Genomic DNA, 26,217 nt, shown 5'->3' with positions numbered 1-26,217 from the left:
ATGTTTTTTCTACTGGTGCTGAGTTTAGGTTTTTTGTTTGGGTTTTTTCCCCATTCTTTTTTTACTACTGGTTTATAATAAAAAGATATAGAAAAAAAATCATAAATAATGGTAACTGGCATTTCTCTGGAACTGAACTCCTATTTAACAGTTTTTTAAGAGAGAACATGAAAATCTCACACACAAAAATACTCTTTCTAAATAGAAGCAAGAAGGAATAAAAGCCGGGTTTTTTCTGAGATACCATAGGATTTCACAATAATTCAATATAAAGCACTCTGGAAAACTTACCATGTTTAGCTGAGGAGCACCACAAAGTACACCATGGAAAGAAATTGTGTAATTTATGCTAACATCACTAAGGCTTGCCCACCACCGAGCAACACAAAATTCAATGGTTTTTCCAGCCTGGGTAACAAAAACACAAAGTTAGACTCCAGGTCTCATCTTCCTCTTCTACTGATCCCAGCCTCCCTAAACCCAAGCCAAAAAAAAAGAGATCAGAGTACAACTCAAAAAAGACCTCTTATGTCCAGTTTACTCCGATTGTACAGATTTGTACAGTACCAAGTAAAACATTACACTTGGTTCAGAAAACACAAGATAATCCCAACAAAACAGCACGACTGACAAATGCTTCAAAACAAAGACTGCAGGCGTATACCCTACACAGAAAGGTTCTGCTTTTAAATGTTCTGTCTTCCATTCTTATCCCTCAAACTAGACAAGTTAGCTCATAGATCAGTTTAATGTGTGTCCCCTAAAAAACAGGTATTAGAAAAAGAGATGTCACTCTCTCCCTAAGTAAGAGGACACAACTTGAGAGGTTTGGGTTAGTTTTGGTTTTGCTTGGTTGGTGGGGTTTTCTGAGTTTTTCTTGTTTCAGTTTTTAAATAACATGATGAAATAATGTGCCAATGGGACCAACATAGCTTATGGTTCCCCAGCTGATATTTCCAGAGGCTAAGGGACTGAACTGCACAGAAATTATAACTAGTCTTTGGGCATAAGAACTATACGACTAAACTGAGCAAAGACAGGGACAAACCTGAGAGGGAGACTCTTATCCACACCCCTGAACTGCCAGCTCATTCCCTGACTATTTTGGACTCTTGAGCCAGCATTATCCAAGCTAAGACTCCTGCACCTAGGATGTGTGAGTGCGAGCCAGTCAGCTACCCTGGCTTCAAGATGAAGGTGTCCCAGACTAAATCATGGACCACTAAAGGCAAAATATGCTGAACTATTCAACAAGTCATAGCTCCTGTCTGAAAGGGAAACAAACTGCTTTGTATAAACAAGTACAAAAAAATTGAAGAGATTAACATGTATTATATTACTAAAGAGCTCAGAAACATGAGGAAGCTATTAGAGATCTTTTCAAAACTGAAAATCAGACGTGTTGACTACTGTAACAAACAAACACACAATGTCTTGGGTTTCAGGTTTTTCTTAGGGGAAAACAATCCCAAATAAGTTATGTTATACTGCACTGATACATTACTTTATTTAGCCCACCCTAAGGTAACTTACTAGGACCGGAAATGCTTCAGTCACGGAGCCTTTTTCTGGTAAGGATGAAAACTTGTAGAACTCATGACTTCTGTACGCTTTTTGTTTCACAAGCTGAACGGCATGAAGCACAAACTTGGCAGTCACATCAGCTGAACATGAACACACTGTCACTTCTAGATTAAAGAAAAAGAAATTTAGGCTGAAGACACAAGACTTTTGGAAGAAAAGCAGAGATTCACCAGACAAACACTACTTTCACAAGTAATTTGTAATTTAAGAAGTCATGCAGTACCCCAAGTGGCTCCACATGTGTAAAATGCTTATCTATCAGTTCATTTCAAAAGTGCTTTCAGCTTAAAGGAAAACCAGCTAAATTCAGAGGATGGTTAAAGAGAAACATGTATCAATAAAATGGTCAAAATTAATCACAGTACAGATGTATCATCTGTAAAGGACAGACTGCTGAATTCCATATTAAGGGTCTTATCACTAACTTCAGTCTAAATTAAAGATTTTTGAAAGGATTATTGTTTAGTAATCTCACAAAGAAAGACAAGGGAAAAAACCCTTCTCTTCCTTCTTGCAAAATTATGGGCTTTTTGCCCACTGTGAAAATCACATTTTCTTCAGTTATGACTTCTTTCAATACTACATCCATACACCTTAAAAACTAGGTAAGCCTCAGACAATGATACTTTTCCATAAACATGGGGCATTCCTCCAGGTATACACAACCACTTCAGATTGTTATCAGCTGGTTTCTTTAAGACTTAGAATCAAGACCCTACTATACCAAAACCCCTAGAATTAACTCAAAACCACTCATCTAAGAGCTTACAAATCAAACAAATATGTATATATTCTTGGGCCAAAACCTTCAGTATTTATTCTGGCAGAACTCAAAATTATTTAAAACCAACTTTGTCAAGTCTGACAGATGCAATTTTTTATTTAGTTAACGTGGTTATTTTCCTTACCAGCCCACGTAGCTCCCTGTGGAACATCAATGAAGTGCCTTCGGATCTGACCAGGTTTGAAATGAACATCTGTGTAGGTCAGGTCATAGCTTGATGATTCATCTACACTGTATGTCAAAAGGTAAACACAAATAGTAGTCAAACAAGCTGTAAAGCCATTTTTAAAGCATTTTTAAATGCAAAAGTACTCTAAAAATGTGTACAATGAGGATATTTAGTCTTTACACCAATTATTTTAATCCTAGTAATACAGAATATGACAGCACAATGTATCCAAAAGATTTAAAGTATCAGCTCCACCATACTATGTAAATACCTTCCCCACCTCCCTGAAATCACAGTGCCTAAACAGAAATATCACAAAATCCTCACTTTCAGTGGATCTGCTTTTCCTGGCTGAGTGAATTGCCACTGAAGTGAGCTAAGGTATGGAAGCAGCAATATTTCTATAGACAAGTTAGAAAACAGTTACTTTGTCTTTCCCCCTCAGGGCAGACTGTCCACCAAACAGGTTCAATCAAATACTCTTCTTCCTTATCAACATCACTTAAGTCTTATGTTTAAACCAATGATGGGAGCAATACCAACTCTAAACTCACTGTATGGAAGTAATGATCAAGCTTATCCCAATGTAAACCATGGCCAAACAATGCCCTCTGGCTCTGCATACTCTAGTTCACCAGGCAAAAATGAATAACCAAACTCCAGCTGACCTATGAACAGGACATTCATTGATACTTTGGCCAACAAGCCAGAAGGAATCTGTATGCTGATGGACCAGGGAGCTGCTGCCGCTGTGGCTAAGTCTACCAGGACACACTGCTGTCATGACCAAAACTATAAAAAAATGTCACAGCTGCAGGAGTCTGCTGTAAGAATCTCTTTAGGTGTTTGTAGAAAGTTCAGGAACTCTCAGAGTTCTGGATTGACCCACCTTGTTGGTATAACAACAGTGACTGGAACTCTGAACAGAGGGCCTGCATTAGGCATTGCTGTATCATATCCACACACCTAACAAAATAAAATACAACAACTCAAAACCTTTGGTCAAAAATCAAACTATAGAAGATAATATTCAACTTAAACTAGTTGCAGAGTATTTTGAATCTTTGTAGTTGTCACTGAGGAGAAAATGTCATTTGACCACTGTCACCCTAGAAATACTAACAATCAATGAGGAAAAAAAAAAATTCCCATTTTGACTCATTTCACCAGAGGAAAAAAACTTAATCAGTGGTTATTTATTCAGCTTATGTTTTCTACATGCTTTTATTTTTCAAACACAGATACTCAAAAGTTCTACAGGCATGTGCTATACAACACTGTATAGCACAACTATTGCTGAACCCTGGCTTTAGTCCATACAGTGAAACACAGTGTGGCACTATTTTCTAGTCTGTAAAGCTCACAGATTTTATTTCCTTAAAAATTATTTCTGTAAAAAACTGATGGAGACCCCACAAGGGCACACAAAGACAAAAAAATCTTGTTCAGAGCACCAGTACTTCCATACCTCTGTATAATGTACTCCTCCTCTCAGGCCACGTGGATCCACACGAATATTTATGTGTCGACACTGGTTCATGAGTTCTAAATGACTAGGACACTGGACCCACGGTGCATTTGAAGTTAAAGCTAAATGAAGCTGGAGAGATATTCTTTCAGTGTTTTCTGTCAGGAAACAAATTATAAAAACAATTGAGTAACACAAATACCTGCACATAGTCCACTGTAACAGTATTTGCCATTAAGATATACGCATTGGTAAAATATAATAGGAATCAATTCCTAAGGGCCTTGCACAAAGGGAGTGTTCTATATTACTTCTTTTAACTTGACAAAAACAGAACAGCAGCAGTAGGCAGTAAAATCAAGGTGGTACCCAGGTGGTACCTGTGCTAATTACCAAACTACATTATAAAGCATACTAAGCAAGAGATAATGTCTCTTAAAATTATTATGATAATCTAGTCAGATCTTGCAAACAGTCAGTCTGGCAGATTCTGTAAATTAGCTTCTACGCCACAAATGCTATACATTAAAGCACAGCTCCCAGAAAAGCATCCAGGGCAGTGTAAGAGTTTTAGTTATTAGTAGCTTCCTCCTGCTTAAAAGATTAATGACACTTACAAATTTTTTTCCTGTTTGTTAGTCCTAAATAAGCTTATCTTAATTTTCAGACATTTCATCACATTTAGATTAAGCAGAGAGAGGAACGGTCTATTATAACTACAGGAGGAGAAATCAAAGCTGGAAGAGAGCTTCAACAGACAAACTAAGCAATCAGCCTCCCTAAATTCTCATTTACAGTTTCCCAAACTCAGTCTTGTTGAAGCCGCCAGGCACAGCACAAAAATAACTTGGGAAAACAGGTACTAGGGAAGACTATGGAAACAATATCTACAACTGCCATGTGCCAGTCATCCACTGCAAATGCCTAATTGTTTTTAGATTGCGTATTTCCTGCAGAAGTCTAGGGAACAATTATTTTGTGTGACGTTAAATTTAAAATGCACTGATTGCAACGTAAGCTGTCAAGCAATTAAGTTATTTGGAGTCAGTAACCTGCCCCAATTCATACCCTTTCTGCCCCTAAATAAACTCATGCCTTTGTCACATGCCAACCTAACAATTGATCACTTTTTTTAGGAAAGGAATAAACTCTGTAACAAGCTTTTACATGGCTCACTCCTTGAATACAACATAATTCAGTCTCTCAGCGAGTTCCAATTTTTATTAAATAAAGCAGTTTAAGGGTTTGTGGGAAAAAAGTCAAACCTTATTTTGATCTGCACAAGTTATTGTTACCCTTTTAGTAATAAAATCCATATAAATTCCTGTACTGCCTTTAGATATCTTTATTAATTTTTAGATACCTGAATGGACGTGTAATTCATTAAACAAGATTTTTCTCAGGTTGTGAAAACTTAAAGTCCAGACCTAGAATTTACAGTCTTTAAATAACTGAGAAACTAATTTTTGGATATCAACATTTGCCAAAGGTTATCTACAACAAAAACCCTGAAATTCTGTAATTTCATGAAATATCAGGGATCTATGATTATTGTTCTCTGTTCCTCCCTAGCCCTCCAACTTTAAATTTCTACAGAACAAAGAGAGATCTCTTTTCTTCAGTGAGAGGAAGCATGAAGTAAAGGTATCCCCAAACATGAAAGCCCTGCAGATGTAAGTCTAAGGTTGGAATAGAAAAGTTGTTTATTTGCACATCTTCCTTTACCATGAAACTTAGGGTTACACTGACTCCTTGTACAGTACAGCTTCCTCTCACTCCTCATTATCACGGCTTTTTGTTTCAAGTTGACATTGGTGTTTCTCCACATCTCCACCTACAAAGGCTCTTTCCTACCTGTATTCTCAGGAAAGACGGGTTCTATGCCAACCCCATGATCAGATGGTGCCGCTATCTGGGCTGGATCTCTGAGGTAGATTCCACGGTTGCTGCCGACAGTAACTGTGAAGCCAATGTTGCTTGTGAATGATGAATTCTGAATGAGGTAGTCATAAGCTTTATCAACCTGGTAGAAAGAGCAAGTTCTAAATCAACAAATTTCACCTTAATAGCAATTTATGCATATTCTCTTCAATATGAAGTGTTGAGCAAGCACAGCAACAAACAGTGAATTATCTCACATGCTACCTGAGCAACATGTGATTGCTGATACTCAGTACAGAAAATGAGGCAATTTTCGCAGTCTGCATGGCCACAGAGAGCCCAGAAAGTCAACAACATTTAAAAAACCAAACACGGCCAAGTCTTCTCTGCTATAAATTCATCAAAAGATTCCTATTCAGAGATGACGTTGAAGAAGGGGACTTCAAGGCCCAAACCTACTATTCTAATTTAGGTGAGTTTTTCATAGGTGGAGCAACACTCGTTAAAACATTTAAAACTTTTATAAGCTAAGAAGTTGAGCAATTCAAAAAAGACAAGCAATGGAATACCCATACAAGTTTTATATATTGATACGAAGTAAAAGAATCAGGTCATGAAATCCAGCCCTAGGTCTATGTACATGAGCTGTCAACAATAAACTCATACGACAAATTTATCTTGTTTTAAAAAGACACCCTTTCTACCTCACTTGCCATTTTACTCACTATAAAAATCTTAAATTCTCTTCCACTTGACAGCAAGAGACCTCCACCAGTGAAGATTCGGGTGGTCACCTTTGAGAGGAGTGGACATACATCTCATCTACCAGATCAATTCCAATCACATTTTAACACATGATTTAATCACAGGCTACTAAAACACCAAGTATGATTGTTGCATTTTATTTATTTGATATGGCTACCACCACTGCTGCCTTCTGTTATCAAACTCAGCACTACAGATGTGCTTAACAGGCATTACCCACTAAGTTCTAGCATCTCTATAACGTGAGTTTTGGGCTAACCATTTAATATCTGGTATCTTGAAGCATGAGAGAAAAATCTTGGTACTTCTATTAGACTAGCAAAAGTCTATCAGACTGCAGGCAAAAACCAGACTTAGCTCTGTAAGAACATAAGCTTAAGCATAGGAAGACATGGTCAGTGCCTTCATACAGAGGATCACATCACACATTTCCAAGCTACTCTGAAGCCCACAGGAAACGATGAGCACTCAGACTGTTCAGTGCACGCTTGCAGCGAAGTCACTGTACAACTGCAGCTGTAATTCTTTGTGAACCAGCGTGGGTATCTGTTTTCAGTGCCCAGAACTTACAGTCCCGGTTTTTGTCCGGACAGAACAAGTTCAGCTCTCTCTGACAATACAGCAAAACATTTTTGGACATTAGGACAGAATTTAGGCACCCAAATACACATGTGGGAGGTGAAAAAAACCTACATCCCACTTTTATGTCCATGTATCTTTTTGATCAGTCTAAGAATGTGTCTAGTTATCACATTTATTTTACAGTAACTGCATGCTAAAACTGGAAGAACTTTCTCATTCCTCCTCCCTTCCCACTACATTCCCTTCCTCTCCTCCAGTGAGATTTGAGAATCAAGCAGCATGGAAAAAACTGTGTGAGATCACCTCAAAAGCTGCATCTTTTTTCTGTGGGTTAGTTTTTCAGCACCTGTTATTTATATTATATAGTGGGGTTTTTTTTTGGTTTTTTGGTTTTTTTTGCTTGTAAGTACCTGAATAATACCATGTCCTTGTGCAAATACTTCTATGTTTTCAGCTTTCACTGCAGTATTTTCTAATGCTCTTCTGACAGAATGAACAGTGTAATGAACATTATTAGCTTTGAGTCCTGAAATTAAAAATAAGGGTGTTACTGGATACAACAAAAAATCTGAAAGCAACAGGTTTTTTTTTTTAAGAGGAAAAATTATCTAACCTCTTTTAGATGATGCATCTATGCTTAACATTGTAGCACTTTACCTGACAACACTAATGCAATGCCTCCACATGCATTGGGAGAAGACATGGATGTGCCATTCATGAGTTGTGTTCCTCGCAGAGTCCAGTTTGGAACAGAAGCAATAGCACCTCCTGGGGCACTGATACTTACTCCAAGGGCTCCATCAGTGCTAATGATAAAAAACAATAATTAAAATACCAGCTTTTTTTCTTTTTTTGCACGCTTTAAGATAAAGTTGTCAGTACATTTAAAAAAAAGGTTCCCTTTAGAGAATATCCACTACATTTTACTTCACTAAATCCATTAACTCATTAAACCTAAGAAAAAGCATGCCATCAAGTAACAATTTAAAATCTCATGTTAAGCATCAGTTGTGCCTGTTTTACAGTAATAACTTTCTAAATTTTCACTCCTTCAATATTCTCCACCAGGCTTCAGTTTAGCCAGCAGAATACTTTCTGGGATTTGAATTACAAACCAACCTATTAAACATTTCAATAAATAAATTAGTATTTCACATAGCTATTCGATGGTTATTACTTCTAAAGAAAAATAGTAAAAGGGGGAGGAAGGCTAGAAAAGATCCAAACCCCCGACTTCTAATTTTGCATGTTGACAGTTCACTACCAAGTCAAGTTTTGAACTACAAGTCTATAGAGGGCAAGAGGGGAACACATAAAAAGTCATGTCAAGAGTTAGATCAGGATCAGCTGGGCCTGATCCCTAATCCCCACTTTTTTTTCACAAGAATATTTAAGAACAGAGCAACTGTGTGCCTATGGCACACTTAAGAGTACCATCTAGTTTTCAACTCTGAGCCAGATATACTTCATCTTTCTTGCTCTGGACAAACAAAAATGGCACTGCTTGAATAGGAACAGCCCTTAATAGCTCAGTGCCTGAGCTATGAAGTTCTGTAGAGAGGTATGGTATTTTAGGGTACTTATATTCCACACAAACAGCTTCATATGTCTAAAATCTGTCTGAAATCAGACTATTCCAAATATGATAGTGCAATGTGGTGTTTGGACATATTTTATGATAGCTGTATGTAAACCCATAAAAAGGTTCTGCATCCCTACACCTCTGGACAAGCAGCGCACAGCACATCTGCCTGAAAAACTCTGCTGCTTACTGGGATACATCAGGACTGCTCTAGCAAACTTCAGGAACTCTCCAGTCATCTGCATTGCACCCTGAACCCTCCTTTGGTCAGACTTGGCCTTTCAGCTAACTATTTTACAGAGCACAGCAACTAAGCACACAAAAAGTGATCCACATATGTGTGCGTGTGTTTGTCTATCAAAATTAATTACAAATCGATCTCCCTTCCTCAGCTGAAGGCAGAGAGCACATTTCTCTTTTCCCTCTACAGAATATGACAGTTCTTCATAGTAAGATTCCTGAAACAATATATTTGCCTGTAAATATACAAACACCGTAACAGCTAGAGAACAATTTCGAACTCTAAACACAGACAAGAACTCAAGAAGAGATGTTACTATTTTTTTCTTTGTCTATCACATTACTATCAGATGCTTCTGAGATATGAAATAAAAATTGGAGTTTGCACTGTCCTTAAAATTTCTTTTACAGATATTTCAGAAAATTTTCCATAGTGTAAGGTAGAAAGCAATTTTTTCTGCTATTCACACCTCCACTGAACTCAAACAAAACTCTTGAGTAAGTTATGCAATCACAGCAATGTCACTGAAGCCTGAAGTACCACGACTGCAGTAACAGCATTTATTTTAATCTTCATCACTTATAGCACATTTTACTTCACCACACTAATCTTATGAAATAAATCCTATAGAAAAAAGTAAATAAAAAAAAAAACAAACAGCAAAACAACAACAACAACAACAACAACAAAACAACCACCAAACAAATTTCCAAACCACCTTTCAGTAACTTTTATCATCTTTGAATAGATATGCACCCAAATACTTTCCTGGAAAATACAGACTGTGCTGAGGCAGTTCCATGCTATTCCCTCTCCTCCAGGAGTTCCAGAGCCCAACATACAAAGGTATTACCAGAAGAGCAGGCTACTTATGCTCTTTCTACAGGAAAGAAGTACTTTTATTTCGGTATTAGTGACCAATTTTAGATTTTGAATTATATCATTTGAACCCCAAAGTAATCAACTTGTTCTTGGAATATAACCTACCTAGGCCCTCTGGATGACCAAGTGTATTGATTTGCTGGCAGTTTCTCTCTCAAAGAGTATTCAGCAACCATCATGTCAGGCGACACGTAGGCACCAACACCTGTAAAAAACATTCAAGCCTTTTAGACAGAATATGATCTTTTATTAAAAACTGAGGTAAAATACTTCTGTGGTTTAAATTCTTTATGAGAAGAAGTCTTGCTTGACATTTAAAATGGAAACATACATTTTCCATCTCATTAAACCCAGATATTTTTGCAAGGCAACTGTAAAGCATCATGCTATGCAGTAACAATATTGATGGGCACATTGTATAATAGTGAATGTCATGCAAACTTCCAAGTTTCACTTTTATTCAGCTGGAATATAACCTTCTATACTTCTATCACAACAGGTAACTTGTAAAGATCTTCTCCCTCTCCTGTGCCCGTTTCCTCTGTTTACACTGCTCTGCCACAAACTACAGCTGCACTTCAGAGCAATCCACGTGGCTCCCAGCTATACCCGCTGGAGCAAATGAACACATCCGCACATCCTAAACAGTCAGGAGACAGTCTCTACTGGGTATCAGCTCCAAGTGCACAGAGTATGTAAATGACTACATCAAAGCCTGATTAAGTAGAAGAGAATGCCAAGGATGCACATTGCAACTATGTCATCTACCTATTTGAAATGGTAACACTCCACTTTGTTTACAGCACAAGCACTACCAGGGTGCTACAAAACTACAATATCAAGCTGACAAATTTGGCAAGGCCTGTGTCTGTGTGAACTAAGCCAACCTACCAGCTGTATTTTGCTTTACCCTCAAAAAACAAAAACTCTATCTGGTTCACTCCAGATGGAGGACAGGAGCAAGCTACTTGGCATGCAGAGTGAATAATCACCCAGTCTCTAGAGTGATACAGCTAAGTTGAATTGACAGAGTAGATGCACTCTAAGAGCAAAGCCAGTGCAGACCTGAAGAGAGCTTGTTAGTTCCAGTTCCAACCCCCAGTCTCAGTAGTGAGATAATAGCAGATTAACTTTCAGAAAGTAATCAGCATTAATTCTACTAGCTGCCCTGGAATAGCAGCTCTCCATCTTTCAAGGCCTCATGCTAGTCTCCTTACACACTGGTCTCCCTTGCATAAGAATTCTGAGATTTAAAAAACATCTTCTGAAATGCACGAGTGAGACAATAAATGATTTATATAAAAATTAAGACTAAGGAAGTTACCCCTAAATGCTAGACACTTTATTAAATCTTATAACTCAATCTTCCACTAAAATATCAAAACCATATATTAGCCCATTAGAAAAAGCATTTTAATGACAGTAATAGATTTGCACAGCAGTGGCACTGCAGCTGGAAAAATTCCTCCCCTACAAGGACTTGTCTAGATCCTGACATGGGATTATTTTCTATCCAAATTAAAAACATCTGTTTCACTAAAAATAAAAATCAGTGTATCTGATAAAGACAGATGACCCAGAACTGTAGTTCTGACAATTCAGAATGCATTGCAAGACTTTCCAGAAGACTAATTAAAATCCAACTTAGTATCACATTTTTATATGTTGCATTTAGCAGCTGCTTTTGGTTAGAGCAAAGTGGTGTGCTAAGACAGTTACAGTTGAAAAACTAATCCTGAAATATTCAAATAAGTCAGACCAAAGATTTCTTTTGCAAACTTTATACAAAGCCACATCAAATCAAGACCATTTGCCTCCCACCTCTTTTCTACATAAGTAAGGTCTTGAATTGTAAGAAGATAACAATCTAAATTTGTATATCTAAGCTTAGAGCAGGTGTCTCTCTCAGAATAAACCTTGTAGCCCAACAGCTAATTTTTTAGATCTAGTTCAGCAATCAATTATGTCGTAAAAGTACAAAGTTTGAAAAGACAGAAGTTGAATACTGTCAAAATTTTTTTCTAAATGCATTATTTACCTATTACACTAGATGTAGTTCCACCAGGACATCCAACTGTAGAAAGGCAAGGACCATTATTTCCTGCACTTGAAACATAGATTACATTGTGTTTCCACACTGCTTCATTAATCACTTCACAAATTCTCCTGAAGTAAGAGAAAGAAATGAATCATTTACTCAACAATATTGCCTTATTCCACAGGACAAAGCGCCCATTTCTAGTACAACCTCTGACCATTCACCAAACAAGGAGTATTATGCAGCCTGCTTCCCACACCTAGCAGAGGCGGTTCCAGCACAGAAGCTGACCACAAAGATATCTTCTGGTTTCAAAAAGGAGTGACAACTGTGTAGTGATCCTATCTCTTCAAAAAATACCCCACAGATCACATGGTGTTGCAACTATAAAAGTTCTTTACTGTGCTGAAATACTATTTGTATATGTATTATAAATCTGTGTATTATATATTTGTGTACATATTATAAATTAAAAGCTTTTTAATGGGTTTACTTCTTTCAAAGCCAGTTTAAAATTTATACTGCACAGTTTCTAACATATGAATCATATGAGGCTGGAAAATTCACTCTTAGCTACTAGATGACTTACAGAAAGCTCAACAAATACAATTCCACCTCTGGGAAATTAAAATACCTTAACCACAGTACTACTTACCCAGAATTTGGCCAGTGTGTTGCTTCTCCATAGCTGTAGTTGACAAGATCACATTTGTATTTTATTGTTTCTATCATCTGATAAAGTAAAAATGGAAGTCAAAATATGTACTAGTCAAATAATGTGACTTCAGAAATGACGGAAAATATCTGCTTGAACTGATTTGCTACATATCTAAGAAAGACAGATAAATCTCTTGAATCTAGAAAATAATGTACTGAAGCCAGTTAAGTGCTATTTTCCCAAAGAACAAAGAAAATTTAAAAATCCTATTCCCTGAAAAGCCTTATTCTTGCCATGTTCCCAGCTATACATTAAGACATTATCCTAAGAGAAAACTGCAGACAGCAGACATCGTCAGTATTGTCTCAAGAACATAAAAATCTCCTTTTCTGTGCAGTTTGGTTAAACTCCAAAAAGTTGCAAAAAAGTTATTGATCATGTGGCTATATCAAAATATCCTATGGACCACAAATATAGTCTTCTATTTTCAGATTCTTTTCTTGTGGAAAAATTTTCCTTATCAACTGATCATACTGAAAAGCTCTTGGGTCTTTCATCATTAAAAGGAATGATATTTTTCCTCACTCTTAAGAAAAAGAGTTAACACAAAGACAGCAACACAGGTAGATACTCATCTCTATTCTTGATTTATATGTCTTCTGTAGTTATCTGAGTAACTATAGAAGATACACTGACAACACAAAGAACTTCAAGCAGGTTTCTCTCATGCATCAAGCTAGTCAGACTCTGCAAGTCTGTTAGCCTGGAGAAACTCTAAGTGCTCTGGGCAACAGAAGTCTTGTTTTATATTAAAACACTAGTCTTACAATATGCTTTAAAATACATTCTAGTTGGTTTTGGGGGGTTTTGCTGTGTTATTTTTGCTTGAGGGCTTGTTTTATTTTTAGGGGGTGGCCTGGTTGTTTTTTTCAATTGTTGGTATTTTTGTTGGAAATACTGTAGAACCATAAAAACAAAGCCTATAAACAAATAGAGCATGAAGTTTCACAATATTCTACACTTAAGTCACACTGCTGAAATTAATCATTTATTCAGTGAAATACCCACAGCTCTTATTAGACCAGTGCCAGTTTCCATTGTACTTAGTCTTGTATCACCAATCTTGATTGCAAGAATCTGAGCTCCAGGAGCTACACCATTCCGTTCTGGTTCTTCTGGAAAGTATCCAGCTGCAATACTAGCCACATGTGTTCCATGTGCTCCTGTGCAAATGAAAAGTATGTATTTTTAGTGGACTTCATTTATAAGAACTCAATATGCTACAGCTCAATTAATTTTCACTTATTGAGCTCTACAAAGGGATCTAGACAGGCTGGATCAATAGGCCCTGAGGCCGATTGTATGAGGGTCAACAAAGCAAGTGGTTTCATAAGGAGAGAGGAGGCAGCCGGAAGACAGGAACAAAGTATTAACTTAATTCTGCTAACATTAACAAAAGCTACTTTGAAGGCTCAACACTTCCTACTCAAAGCTATGAATATTACACCTGAGACAACTCAGGTAGCAGGGGCTAAGAACAGAAAACAGAACTGCACAGAAACAGAGAGGAACATCTCAAAAAAGTTACCATGTATTTAGAAATACTGCTTATGTAGCTCTACTGAGATGGGATAGTTTCACAAGGAATTAAGAGCATTTTTCAAACCAAATGCATCCATACCATCCTAACCACTGGGCTTGCTTTCAAAACAAACCATGATTATCTAAAGAATACTTGAAAACAGGTTCAGACTGGTTGGAGCTACAGCTATAGTGACACCTGACAAAAAAAAGTTTGTATAAACCTAAATTAAGATCAATACCCATTTTGTTCATGGATATTATATTTAAGATACTTGAAGTATATAAGTACAAAGCAGAGCAACTAAAAATAAATCAGTCATCACTCTATATTTAACAAACAAAACAGAAACCTTTTTTGAAAGAGAGTTCTCTTTAGTTTAGGCTTTAAAATGCAGGAACATCTTAAAGAGTACTAAGTATGCATGTTCTATGTATACATACTTAAGTACGTAATGTTGACAACAAAAAGATATAAGCAAGTTTGGTAATGAGCTGTCGTTACAGATTTAGTTCAGAAAATATGAGTATTGATCTTAAAAGCCATAAAAACCAATGCTGTACTATGACAGCTGCCTCGAGCCATCCCAAGTGTCAGAAACAGGAACCAATACAAATTACTGCTTCTCATGACACCTATGTAGCAGCAAAATGTTCTTAAGATTACTTTCATTTACCTCCACTTGTCACAATAGAAAGGAGGTTTCCATCATCATATATATTCACAGAATAATTCAACATCTCAGATGTTCCAAAAGATCCATATTCCTGAGCCTCTTTGTAGGTTCTCAGCACTGTACAGTTCGTCAAGTCACCACTCTCACTTGTATCTATGCAGGCTCTGTTGACAAAAACAAACAAACAAACAAAAAGGCAATGTCCCAACTGCTGCAAACTTTTGGTTACCTACCCTCTCCAGCTAAGCATAGCGCAAAAACTTGAAGTTTGGTTCTGTGTTTTATGGTATCTTTAAATAGTTCTTGAAGCAACTACTTTAAACCTTGGTTGTTTATACTTCAGATTCAGAAACTACAAATTATCTAAATAAACTGTTTTTCAAACTACTAAATTCAAATAAATCTGTATTTGAAAAGCAAGAGTATGAAAATTCATGCAAGTTCAAGTAAGAAATTTTACTAAAGGTAGACGTTCAGTGCTGGTACACAAATATTTGAAGTTTTACTGTTTTGTATGATGCACATTATCAGTCAAGAAATTTGCCATGTTACATCCTGAAGTCTGTGCACAGACACGCATTTTTTTGGGTTTTTTTCATATCACCAATGGATATATAAACAGTTTTATTCAGCTTCAGAAGAAAAATCCCGTAAGCTTACACTCATATCACACTGTCTTCTATAAGACTTTATTCTACCCCATCTTCACTAGGGAACAGAATTTTATCAAGAAACTCAACTGATACAGCAGGATTACTTTAAAGTGTAAAATACTTAAAAGCTCTATAAAAAGAGGTTTTAAGTAAAACTTTAAAAAGGAGCAGATATAAAAGGTAACAAATCTTTGATGCAAGCTATTGCTTTATGTAAAGAACAAGACATTTTAGATAAGTTTAGTCATTTACCTCCAGGTCTCCCCATCATGCCACACTACACAATCATATACTGGGCCAGGATCACTGTATTTTTTCTCAAAAGAATTCAATAATTCCACTTGATTTTGAAGTTCTTCCTTTAATAGTTTATTTACCTAATAAGGCGAACAAAATGCAGTTAAAGTATTTCTGAAATTATTACAAGACAGGAATCCTACATTCTTTTCTAGTGCGATATATTTTTTCCATTACTTTCTCAGGAATGTTAGACTATCCTAGGAGTCACAAACATCTAGAAGTTCAATGGCTTTCAGCAGTGCACTATTTATTTTTGCCCAGTTATGTACAACTACTTCTAATTTCTGTAAATGTAATGTTTAAAGCCATTATTTTCTTAAAGTCTGTTAAATGATGAAGTAGTATCTGAGGCATTTCTGGTACTTCATTGAAATAGTATACAGTTTACAAAAGAAAGAATATGTTTAGAAAATTCCAACTCTGAACACAGCAAAGATGGTGGCCTCAAAAAATAGCACATTAAATTAAAAATAAAACTAACTGAAAATATCTAACAAATTTTTTGAAGTACTATCATTCTCATATTTGACACCAACTCTCAAAAGTGAACAAGTGTTTAGCAAACTAAACAACCACGCATATAAAGCTTTATAAAATTAATCAGAAGACACACTGGTAACTTATCTGCCAAAATACTCACCAAGTACCTTTCCTTCACTCATCTAATGAAACATTTTAATCCTGTGTCTGTGAGTAACATTGTTGCAAAGAACGAGTTTATAAACTTAGACTTAATGCAAACCTGTGAGGGAGAGGTATGAGCAGCATCAAACTCTTCTTGTTTCCTACAGGCCTCTGCTAGAGCCAGCCTGTGAAGAGGATCCCAGAGCTTTTCCTTGCGCTCTTTCTGGAAAATAAAGCCAAGGTTGCTCAATAAATTAAGAAACATATGTCAAAGTATGAAGTTTATAAAGATGATTTGAAAATTCTGACTCAAGACAACAGCTGAAGAAGTTCCATACAATAGTATAAATAAGCACAAATTGCCACACAATTAAAAAAAAGCGATATCAGTAATTTCTGTACTTTTTGCCTCAATGGACCACTGTGAGGAGGAGCACTAAGCCATCCCCTGTTGCTCCGAAAAAATCACAGAAAAAATGGATCATGTAAATAATAAAAATCAGAGAGAATGGTGCTGGTTAGCAGCCTAAGGATGACATGCTGTGGCATTCTAACAAAATTAAGAAACAGAACTGTAAAATATACATACCAGAAAAAAAAGATAATTCCTCCTTACCTGAATCCTCTCCTTAAGAGCTTTAGGATAAATATCATAACCATTTTTTATGCCAATGTGATATTTGCCTGAAGGATTTACCCAGTTTGCTGGAATCTACAGGAAAGTATATTTAGAAATAGGTTAACTAACGGCAGTAAAAAAAACCTCCACTAACAAAAAAGCCCAACGATGTGTAAGAGCTTAGCAGAACAAACCTGCCAATACTGCCAATTTAATTCCCTGTCTCCATAACAATAACCACTGCACTGTTCCAACAACATGACATGGCATTTTCAATCCAGTTCCCAAAAAATCTGTATCGGTTCATGTGACACTGCCACTGAACATCTTTAAGCATTAGTTGATCTGATAGTCTACTTTTAAAACACAAAGCCCCAGCTTTACTGAATTTACAGTAGGGCAGAGGTCTGGGGAAATGATAGTATTCTAAATGAAACCTAACATGAGCGAGTATGGTTGGAAGTCATGACAAACACCTGAATATCTCATTTCACATCTTGATGCAATTTAAAAACTCAGTATCTCCAGATCTGCTCATCCCAGTAACAACAGTAGTAAAAGAGCAAGAGTCAACCTTACAATCATCTTTTGTGCAAAATTAACAAGAAAGCTGACAGCATGGAGAGATCCAAAGATGTGATCACATCAATCCAATCAGGAAATCAAGAACATAGTAGCAACATCAGTTCCACGTACCCAAGACCTCTATTAGATTTAGTGTCCTTTCTGAAAACCCTAAACCATTTCTGTTCTATGCATAGTGAAGACTACAACTAGTTTCTCACAGATTTTTCAGTCTCTAAATCTATTCACCACAAGCTTAACACAATTCTTCTTGTAGCTTATGCAAATGTGGAAAACACTAGCACTTTTAAAGGCACAGGTGTGTCTGATTTTTAAAGCATATTAGCACATCTTCTTCAGCCAATTTCCAAAGCTATATGAGATCTGTGTTGAACAAATAATTAAATGATTATCAAGCCCCCCCAAAAGCTGTGTACATACCCCTATTCAGCTACAGAAAATATTAGAAATAAAGACATATAAAAAGCGTAAGAAGCACTAAGCAATCTGCATGGAGATGAGCAAATGCATCAGGTTTGGGTAAGACCTGGTTTGGTTGGGCTCGGGTTGATTTTCTTTGCAGTAGCTGATATGGAGCTGTTTTGGATTTGTACTGAACACTCTTGATAACTTGAGGATGTTTCAGCTGCTGCTGGGCAGGGCTTGCACAGAGTCAAGGCTTTTTCTCTCACCTACCCCAAACAGTGGGAAGGTTGGAGATGCAGAAAGATTTGGGAGTGGACATAGCTGGGACAACTGACTGCAACTGACCACAGGGATATTCCACACCATATGGCATCACAGGCAGCATATAAAGCTGGGCAAAGAAGGAAGTCGTTCAGAGTGATGGCATTTATATTCAAGTCATTTCCTGGAGATGGCTGAACACCTGCTTGCCTATGGGAAGTGGTGAATGGATCCCTTGTTTTCCTTTGCTTGCATGCAAGGTTTTTGTTTTACCTATTAAAATGACTTTATCTCAACATATATGTTTTCTCAATTTCACCTTTCTGATTCTCTTCTCCCCATATTGCTGGGGGAAGGCTGAGAAGCTCTATGGTGCTTAGCTGCCAGCTGGGTTTAAACCACAACATCTGGTTAAAAGGAAGTAAGTCCTGTAAAAACCAAAACAGGTGCTAAATTAAGCAAAGAAGATGATGTCCAGTGGTGTCTCTGTACCACCAAATACCCACCTTTAAATTTCTTCCAGAAAGACCAGTAATTTCTCCATCTTTAGGTTCTACAATGGTACATGTAGTTACATCACCACTGCCTGTAGTGTCAATTATATCAACTATCTTCGGTTTCCCATCAGTTGTAATCTGAAAATATGAGCACAGAAAATTTGAAAATATACTTGATTACCCTTTAGCACACAAACCAGGCAAGTTTTGTTAAAAATATCAACTAGCTTTATCAGACACCCAATCTTTAACTGAAAGACATAAAACCAACTTGAACTCAAGACAAATTTTCACAGAACCAAGACCAATATGTCCATCTTTCTGGTTCACATGAATCCACTTATTTCTAATAAGGATTAGGAGAGAAACAACTAAAAACACTGTAGCAACAAAAGTACAGACAGCCTCAATTTAAAACCAAGCCTAAATTTGCAAAAAAACATGTTTGCAAGAACTATTTGTTTTTATATTATTTGCTGTGTTGCTTCTGACCCCTCATTCTGGAAGAATTTTATAGTAAGGAGTGCACAAGTAAGAAAATGAAAGGTACTGAAGCACAAGCTCTCACAAGCTGGAGTTTCTTAACTGAGCTTAAAGGAACCAAAAGGAACACAAGTTACTATTACCTTATTCTTCCTGTTTCAAAGATTCTGCTTTGTGTTTTAATCCATTTGAACTGTTAGTAGCTACGGCTATATACAACTAACACTTCTATAAGGAGTCTGGAAAGACGTTTTAGCAGCCTCCCAGGACCTAAAGAGGGCCTATAAGAAACCTGGAAGCAACATTTTACATGGCACAGGCAGTGAGAGAACAAGGAAGAATGGCTTTAAACTAAAGAAGACTATCAGACTAGTTATAAGGAAGAAATTTTTCACTCTGAGAACAGTGTAACAGTGCATCCACCAGAGAGGTGGTGGATGCCCCATCCCCGGAAATTTGCAAGGTCAGGTTGGATGGGGTTCTGAGAAATGTGATCTAGTTGAAGATGTCCCTGCTCCTTGCAGGGAGGTTGGACTACATGGCCTTTCAAGGTCCCTTCCAACTCATTCTGCCTTTATTCTCTATCAGTAATTTTGATATTAGACATAAGATTGAAAGGTTTTTTTGTCCCAATAATGCTCTGGAATTGTGAATTAAGCTACTGGAAGCTACCAACACATTCAAACTGTTTCATAAAATTCACTCTGATGATGCTGCCAAAAGGGCAAGAGTCAGGTTCTTATCACATGTCACCAAACAAGGCTACATACTTCCATGATCTGAAATTCTCATGGCTTAAAAAAAAACAAACAACAAACAAAAACCCAACCAAAATCCATATAACCCAAAAAAACAACCTCCCAAAAACTTAGTACAAGAAATCAACCCAGACAAATAACAAGCAACATCTCCAATGAAAACAGGCTTAAACAGAAAAAAACAAACAAACAAAAACAAAACAAAAACCAAAACCAAAACAAAAACAACCAAAAAAACCCCACCCCAAATATTCCAAATCCATAGCAACCATAGGAACAGCATCAATATCATTTCCCAGAAGGTAACAAATACTGCTTTTGAATAGGCTTGCTAGGAAAGAACCTTCATGACAGAAACCAACACTCTACTCTGTTCATAGAAATTCAAGTTCACTGAAGAAAATCTTTAGAGCATCTTAACCTGGTGAAACACTCACTGAACAACAGTTACATAGTAGTGAAAATTTTCTTGGGGAACAGTCACTAAACCATATACTTTTCAAGCATTTGCAATTAATGTCTTCAATGTTGGCCACAATTCACACAAAAGTCAAAAGCTACTCCAATACTAAAGCAACTGCAAGCCAAACCTGAGATTAACAGCACTGGGCAACTTTCAATATGCCTCTACTAAAAGTCAACTCTTCAGTGATCAAAGTACAAGAAAACAAGAATGAAAACGAAATCCAAGGTGACTTGTTTGAAGGAGGCAAGTTATATAGCAACAGGTGGCCAGAACACAGATTTATGCTGCAGCAAGCTGGAGTAGTTTTAGAAGTTGTTTCCTAGCCTGAAAGACAAGGTGCAACTCCTACACTCTACGGCTCTTTGCCTCCTAGCTGAAACCTAGCAGGCCCACACATGCACTTGAGTTTGTACTGCCAGAACCAACAAATCAGAGCCTTTCAGTCAGACACAAGAAACTCAGAGTTTCAGCTGGTCTAAGGTTCAATTCCTAACAGCAGCAATCCAGACAGGTTCACGGTAATTTAGTGCAAGTAACCGATACGGCGGCTCCCGCTGCCACGAGCTGCTCTTCGGCACACTGCCACCAGCAGCAACGCCAGAGTGAAACTCAAGAGTTCAGCTCAGTTTTCTTTCGCAAATCTTGTTTAAAATTATAATAAAAAATAATCAAGTGACCTTGATCAATTCCCTTACATGAACAGGAGTCCTGAAGTAATGAATTGATTATAGATAGAAGGTACATTTTAGTAACTTTTGCATTAAAATTAAAAAAGAGAGAATTTTTATACTATTTAAAATACTTTATACTGTATTTAGAAAAAAATCCCCAATCCTGTCTTAATTATCACAGCTTGCCTATAGGCACTTGAAAAACAAATTAGTAGTTTAAAACTGAAAACCACTTTGCTGTTTATACATTTCTGCTTGAAGTTTGAAAATCCTACTTATATGTTAGTTCTGACTTTGTAAAGCAGATAAATTAGACTGAGAACACTAAAATTAATATATGTGCATAATCCTGGCAACTGATCAGTCAAAACAGAAGCAGAGGAGCACCAGTATCTATGAGAATCACAACAGAAAAGGGAAAGCTAGGTGCATTTGATCATGTTTTTGCCAGCCCATTCAGTCACTGACCCCAACTGACAGCTACTGCAGCCACAAGAGATGAACAAGTTCTTCAGCACTTTGGTCATGGGACAGCTGAGCATCATCACCACAAATAAAGTAATTTCCAAGCTACATTTTTTCAACTCAGTACTGAAAAGCGAGCAAAACCAAACTAGCAGCTACTGCTAATAAGTTGTCACATAAAAGTACAAGTTAATGCTAGTAAATAATAATTCCAAATGCCACTTCACAAAATAAAGTTCCAAGAAGCCAACTGACTTATCTATCATGAAGCGTAAGAAGCCACAGTAGGAACAGGGAAAGGACAGGATGGGGCTGAGCAAGGGCTACACGTATACAACCACAACACTCCATTAAACACACCTAAAATTTCATCAGTCATTGTGCCTTAATGAGGAATTACAAACCATAACTTGGCAGACAGTAGGAAATACACTCTACCAAGAGGACTGAAAAGGGAAAAAAACTCACATGAAAGAAGCAGACAAATTAAACTTTACAGTTGGTGTCAACTGGTGGAAAAGCAATGGAAGAGAAGGTGAAAGGAATTCCCTAGAGGGCACTGGTTACAAAAGATTCATAAAGAAAAGGAAAGTAAGTACAAGCTAGATTAACGTTTTATGTGTCAAAAAACCACCAACCAACAGGCAACAGATCTAATAAGGTTTTTTAAGCTTAACAACCATTTTCTCTATAGCAGCAAGCATCCAGGGAAGAATAGAAACATACTGGTATTTCCCTGTTAAACTCTGTCCCCAAATCTTTCTGTCCCTCGAAAAGGGAACAAACAGTGCTATCAGTGTTTACAAACCAGGTCACAGAATCAACAAACAAAGGAATCCTACCCAGGAATGAAACACTAGGGAGCAGCAAAGAAATTAACTGTTTTGTTTTGACTAAGAACGCCACTATATTCAAAATAGGGTAGCTCATTTTCGCCTGCAATAGTTATTGTCATTAACCAGAACTCAAAGTTGTAATACCTATTAACCTTGCTATAGCTAATGTCTCCTCTTCCCTCTAAGCAACTGATTAAACCCTCACAGATACGCCAGGCCAGGAACTGACAAGAAGACTGTCAGTAAGAAAAAGCAGCAGCAGACAAGACAGAGGGGTAAAAAAAAATCCAAAAACTGTCCCAAGGTTAGAAACTACTTCTTGCAGTACAGCTATGCTGTGTCACTGCCTGTGCCCAGGACACTGATTCACTGCATCCAGGCAAAATGTAAACTGGCAAACACTCCCGAGAGTGCAGACATTCTCTTGCTGAAGAAACACCTACAAAGCTACCACAAAGCTATTCTAGACTGGGTGCTGCCCATGCCTCCTTTATGACTCCCTGTGCAGTAAGCCTCCTCAGGCTGTAGTTTAGCAAGCCCCTTAAGCCAGGTCTATTCAGTGGGAAGTGTGGAAATATCACATATCTTCTTTACAGGTTTTCCTAACAATCCTGCAAACTTACTTCTCTCACCCACTGACACATGAATTCCACATTGTGCCTTCCAAATCTTTTACTTCTTTTACAAATCTTTTACTGCACAACCTGAAATTTATCCTGTGCATAAAAAAAATAGGTTGGAGAAAACGGATATGATCAACACGAAGACCATGATGCTTTATAAGTATCCCTTATGAGTCTTGGGTTATCTATATCAGAATAAAGCTTACCACTACTGCCAATAAATTCATATTGGGGTTTTGTTGTTGCTGTTGACCACTACTCATTCATAACCTCTAGAAACATAGGGGGTTTTGTTTTCATATGTGAAACTTCAGAACCATGCACATCATTCAATTTATATTCACATCTTTCTAATTGTCTTCCTTTACTTTCTGCTCTGCTCATGGTATTATCATGCTTTCCTTTCGGCTAGCTTTCATTAAGCTTACCAATTACTCTTCCACTTATCCACAGCTTCTTGCCAAAAGCCCTAGCTTCATTTCAGCTTAAATCAATCAAAGTTACAGCTGTCCACTCCTTCCTTCCACCCAACCTGTCTTCTTAACTCATCCTCTACTTTAACTGAATCCTATAAGAAACACGGAACAAACGATCTGCCAAGGTCAAGTCCCTCAATGAGGTCACTTGGGAGTTAATTCTACACCAAAGAAAGGGCAGAAACCACACAAGTCCTGCTTAGTCAAAACAAAACAAAGGATTCAGCGTCCAAGTGAGTTGCACACAACTCCGAATCATTCTTCCACGGACTCTTCTGCCATCACTCAGAGAAAACATTTTGACAAGAAATCAAAAGCAGCAGTGACACAAAAGGCCACATGCAAACTGACAAGATAAAGAAAGGTTAAGAGATAAGGGTTAAAATAAGTACGTGCTGAGAAATGCCCAAACCGACACCACACACATAAATTTACAAAACCGACATGGAGACACAAAGTTGGCAGATCAAAAAAAAAAAGAGCTGGTAGAATCGAATTTGATACAGACTGTTACTGCAATAAAACACACGAGAAATAACAAGAGAAAGACGGGTATGCAAATTGTGCCAGAAATACACTTTTCATGTAAAAGACCTAGGCGGCTGTTGTGTAGCCTCGAGCTACCTACTGCCGAAGCCACGCCAAGGTTTAACAAAAACACAAAGCGTTCTTTTGTAATGAGCTCTGCGTGAAAGAAAGCAGCCCAAGAGATTTAAGTGCCATAACACGCCTGTGGACGGCTTAGGAGGAAGATCCTCACAGCAGCATCCGGAGTGACCGGTGCGGAGCCCCCGGCTGCGGCATCTCCCCGCCCTCCCGCACCCGAGCCCCGCTCACGCGTGCGGGGCGGGAACCGTGAGCGAGCACACAGCCACCACTGCCCCCGACAGGGGCAGTCCCCGCGACAGCCCTCCGGGCCTCCCCTGCTCTCGCCGCTGCCTCGGGCCGCCCGAGCGCCATGGCCGCCCCCGTCCTCCCGGGGTCGGTCCGGCGGGACCTGGCAGCTCCCCGCGGGCCGCGGCCCCGCTCTACCTGCATGCCGGGCGCCCCGGGGTCCACGCCGGTGTCCAGCACGGCCAGCAGGACCCCCCGCCCGTCGAAGTCGGGGAAGCGGGCGAGGAAGGCGGCGGCGCCGGTCTCCTTCTTGGGCAGGAGCCCGTGGAACGGGAACGGCTCCTCGGCGGCGGCCGCCATGGCGCGAGAGCGGGGCGCGGGGCCGGTGGGGCGGGGGGGACAGGCTGCGAGAGGCCACGGGCGGGCGGCGCATGCGCGGTGCCGCCCCACCGGCCCGCGGGGACGCGCACCCCCTCGCGGCCCGCGGCGCGAGCAGCACCGGAGCCAAACTGACCAATAGAGCGCCGAGGAGGGCGGGGCCTGCTGTGGAGACAGCCAATCACAGGAGGGACGCGTTCCACGCGCCGGGGTTGTGTCGGCCACGTACGGCGGCGGCGGGAGTCGAGGGCACCTTCCAGCGCCGCTCCCTGCGGGCGGGGCTCTGCGGCCTCCGCGGGCCGCCCCGATCCGCCACGGGGCTCCCCGCCGCTCCTGGGCTGCGGCCTCGGGCCCTGCCCGCGGCAGTGCGGGAGTCCTCATTAGAAAACGGAATCACGGAAGCACTTGGGTTGGAAAAGACCGCTGAGATCATCAAGTCGGAGCTATGACCGAATGCCACTAGGTCAACCAGGCCGTGGCACTGAGTGCCAAGTCCAGCCTTTCCTTAAACACTTCTAGGGACGGTGATTCCGCCATCTCCCTAGGCAGCCCATTCCAATATCTAATCACGCTTTCTGTGACCAATTTCGTCGTGCTCTGGCACACGTCTTGAGGCCGTTTCCTCTCCTGTCGCTGGTTGCCTGCGAGGAGAGGCCGACCCCACCTGGCTGCACCCTCCTGTCAGGCGGTTGTAGCGAGCAGGAGGGTCACCTCTGAGCCTCCTTTGCTCAAATAACCGATGTGCAAACATTTACTTAGTGAATTTTTTTTCCTTCTTCTGCTGATTCATTGTTCAGGATAAATGGGTCCCGCGGTGGCAGTTCCAGTGCAACTGTTTAGCAAAGAGCAGAAAAAAACTCCCAAAACCAAAAACCAACCAACAGAAACCCCAAACATACAAATGAAACTCCAACTACACAAAAACAAACAAACAAGAAAAACATTCAAGGAAACCAACTAAAAAAACCTCCAACAACAAACAAAAAACCCAACAACAACAACCAAACGCAAAAGACTACTTAAAGGAAAAAAATCAACCCAAACCAAAAAGACTACCTAAAGGCTATAAGGGGCTCAAAAGTTTTGGTGAAATTGTTGAGGGAAAATCTCAACTTTGAACAGAGGTCAGAGGTTTCAAAGGTATTTTTCTAGCTTTCATACAAACTTGCAAAAGAACTTGAACTCTGGAGTGTCGGAAAATGTACATGCAGAATGTCTTTTGGCAAGATGCCTTGTTTGTAGTGCCTGACATGTGCCTCTTCAGCTATTTTAGCTGGTAAAAGTGTAAACCAGGTTGATTTCTGGGGGATCACTTTGCTTTCTTCAGGCAAGTTTCTATTTGGAATCACCTTGGCAGACAAAGGTGTTTGTGAATTGACATGTTCACTGTA

General features: G+C 38.9%; 1 protein-coding gene across 3 annotated transcripts in view; it reads right to left on the bottom strand.

Moving 5' to 3' along the window:
• TPP2 (tripeptidyl peptidase 2) overlaps positions 1 to 25,380 on the bottom strand; it is a 50,840-nt gene extending 25,460 nt beyond the window's left edge. The window contains exons 1-18 of one of the 3 annotated variants that reach the window (XM_063392384.1): positions 24,647 to 25,380; positions 18,846 to 18,974; positions 17,086 to 17,181; positions 16,588 to 16,692; positions 15,798 to 15,922; positions 14,893 to 15,056; positions 13,703 to 13,857; positions 12,632 to 12,708; positions 11,977 to 12,104; positions 10,044 to 10,143; positions 7,891 to 8,039; positions 7,644 to 7,759; positions 5,860 to 6,028; positions 4,006 to 4,163; positions 3,427 to 3,503; positions 2,493 to 2,599; positions 1,534 to 1,688; positions 292 to 408 (exon numbers count right to left, since the gene is read on the bottom strand). In XM_063392384.1, coding sequence (XP_063248454.1) covers positions 292 to 408; positions 1,534 to 1,688; positions 2,493 to 2,599; positions 3,427 to 3,503; positions 4,006 to 4,163; positions 5,860 to 6,028; positions 7,644 to 7,759; positions 7,891 to 8,039; positions 10,044 to 10,143; positions 11,977 to 12,104; positions 12,632 to 12,708; positions 13,703 to 13,857; positions 14,893 to 15,056; positions 15,798 to 15,922; positions 16,588 to 16,692; positions 17,086 to 17,181; positions 18,846 to 18,974; positions 24,647 to 25,207 — 2,688 coding nt within the window. In that variant the 5' untranslated portion in view covers positions 25,208 to 25,380. The remainder of the gene's footprint in view (positions 1 to 291; positions 409 to 1,533; positions 1,689 to 2,492; positions 2,600 to 3,426; positions 3,504 to 4,005; positions 4,164 to 5,859; positions 6,029 to 7,643; positions 7,760 to 7,890; positions 8,040 to 10,043; positions 10,144 to 11,976; positions 12,105 to 12,631; positions 12,709 to 13,702; positions 13,858 to 14,892; positions 15,057 to 15,797; positions 15,923 to 16,587; positions 16,693 to 17,085; positions 17,182 to 18,845; positions 18,975 to 24,646) is intronic. The other 2 variants (XM_063392382.1, XM_063392383.1) reach the window with 2 other exon arrangements.
• Positions 25,381 to 26,217: the final 837 nt, after the last annotated feature.

The sequence above is a fragment of the Prinia subflava genome, chromosome 3, assembly GCF_021018805.1.
Source record: "Prinia subflava isolate CZ2003 ecotype Zambia chromosome 3, Cam_Psub_1.2, whole genome shotgun sequence".
Lineage (NCBI taxonomy): Eukaryota > Metazoa > Chordata > Aves > Passeriformes > Cisticolidae > Prinia > Prinia subflava.
The sequence above is the reverse complement of the archived record's forward strand: the minus strand, read 5'-3'. Positions and strand labels throughout refer to the sequence as shown.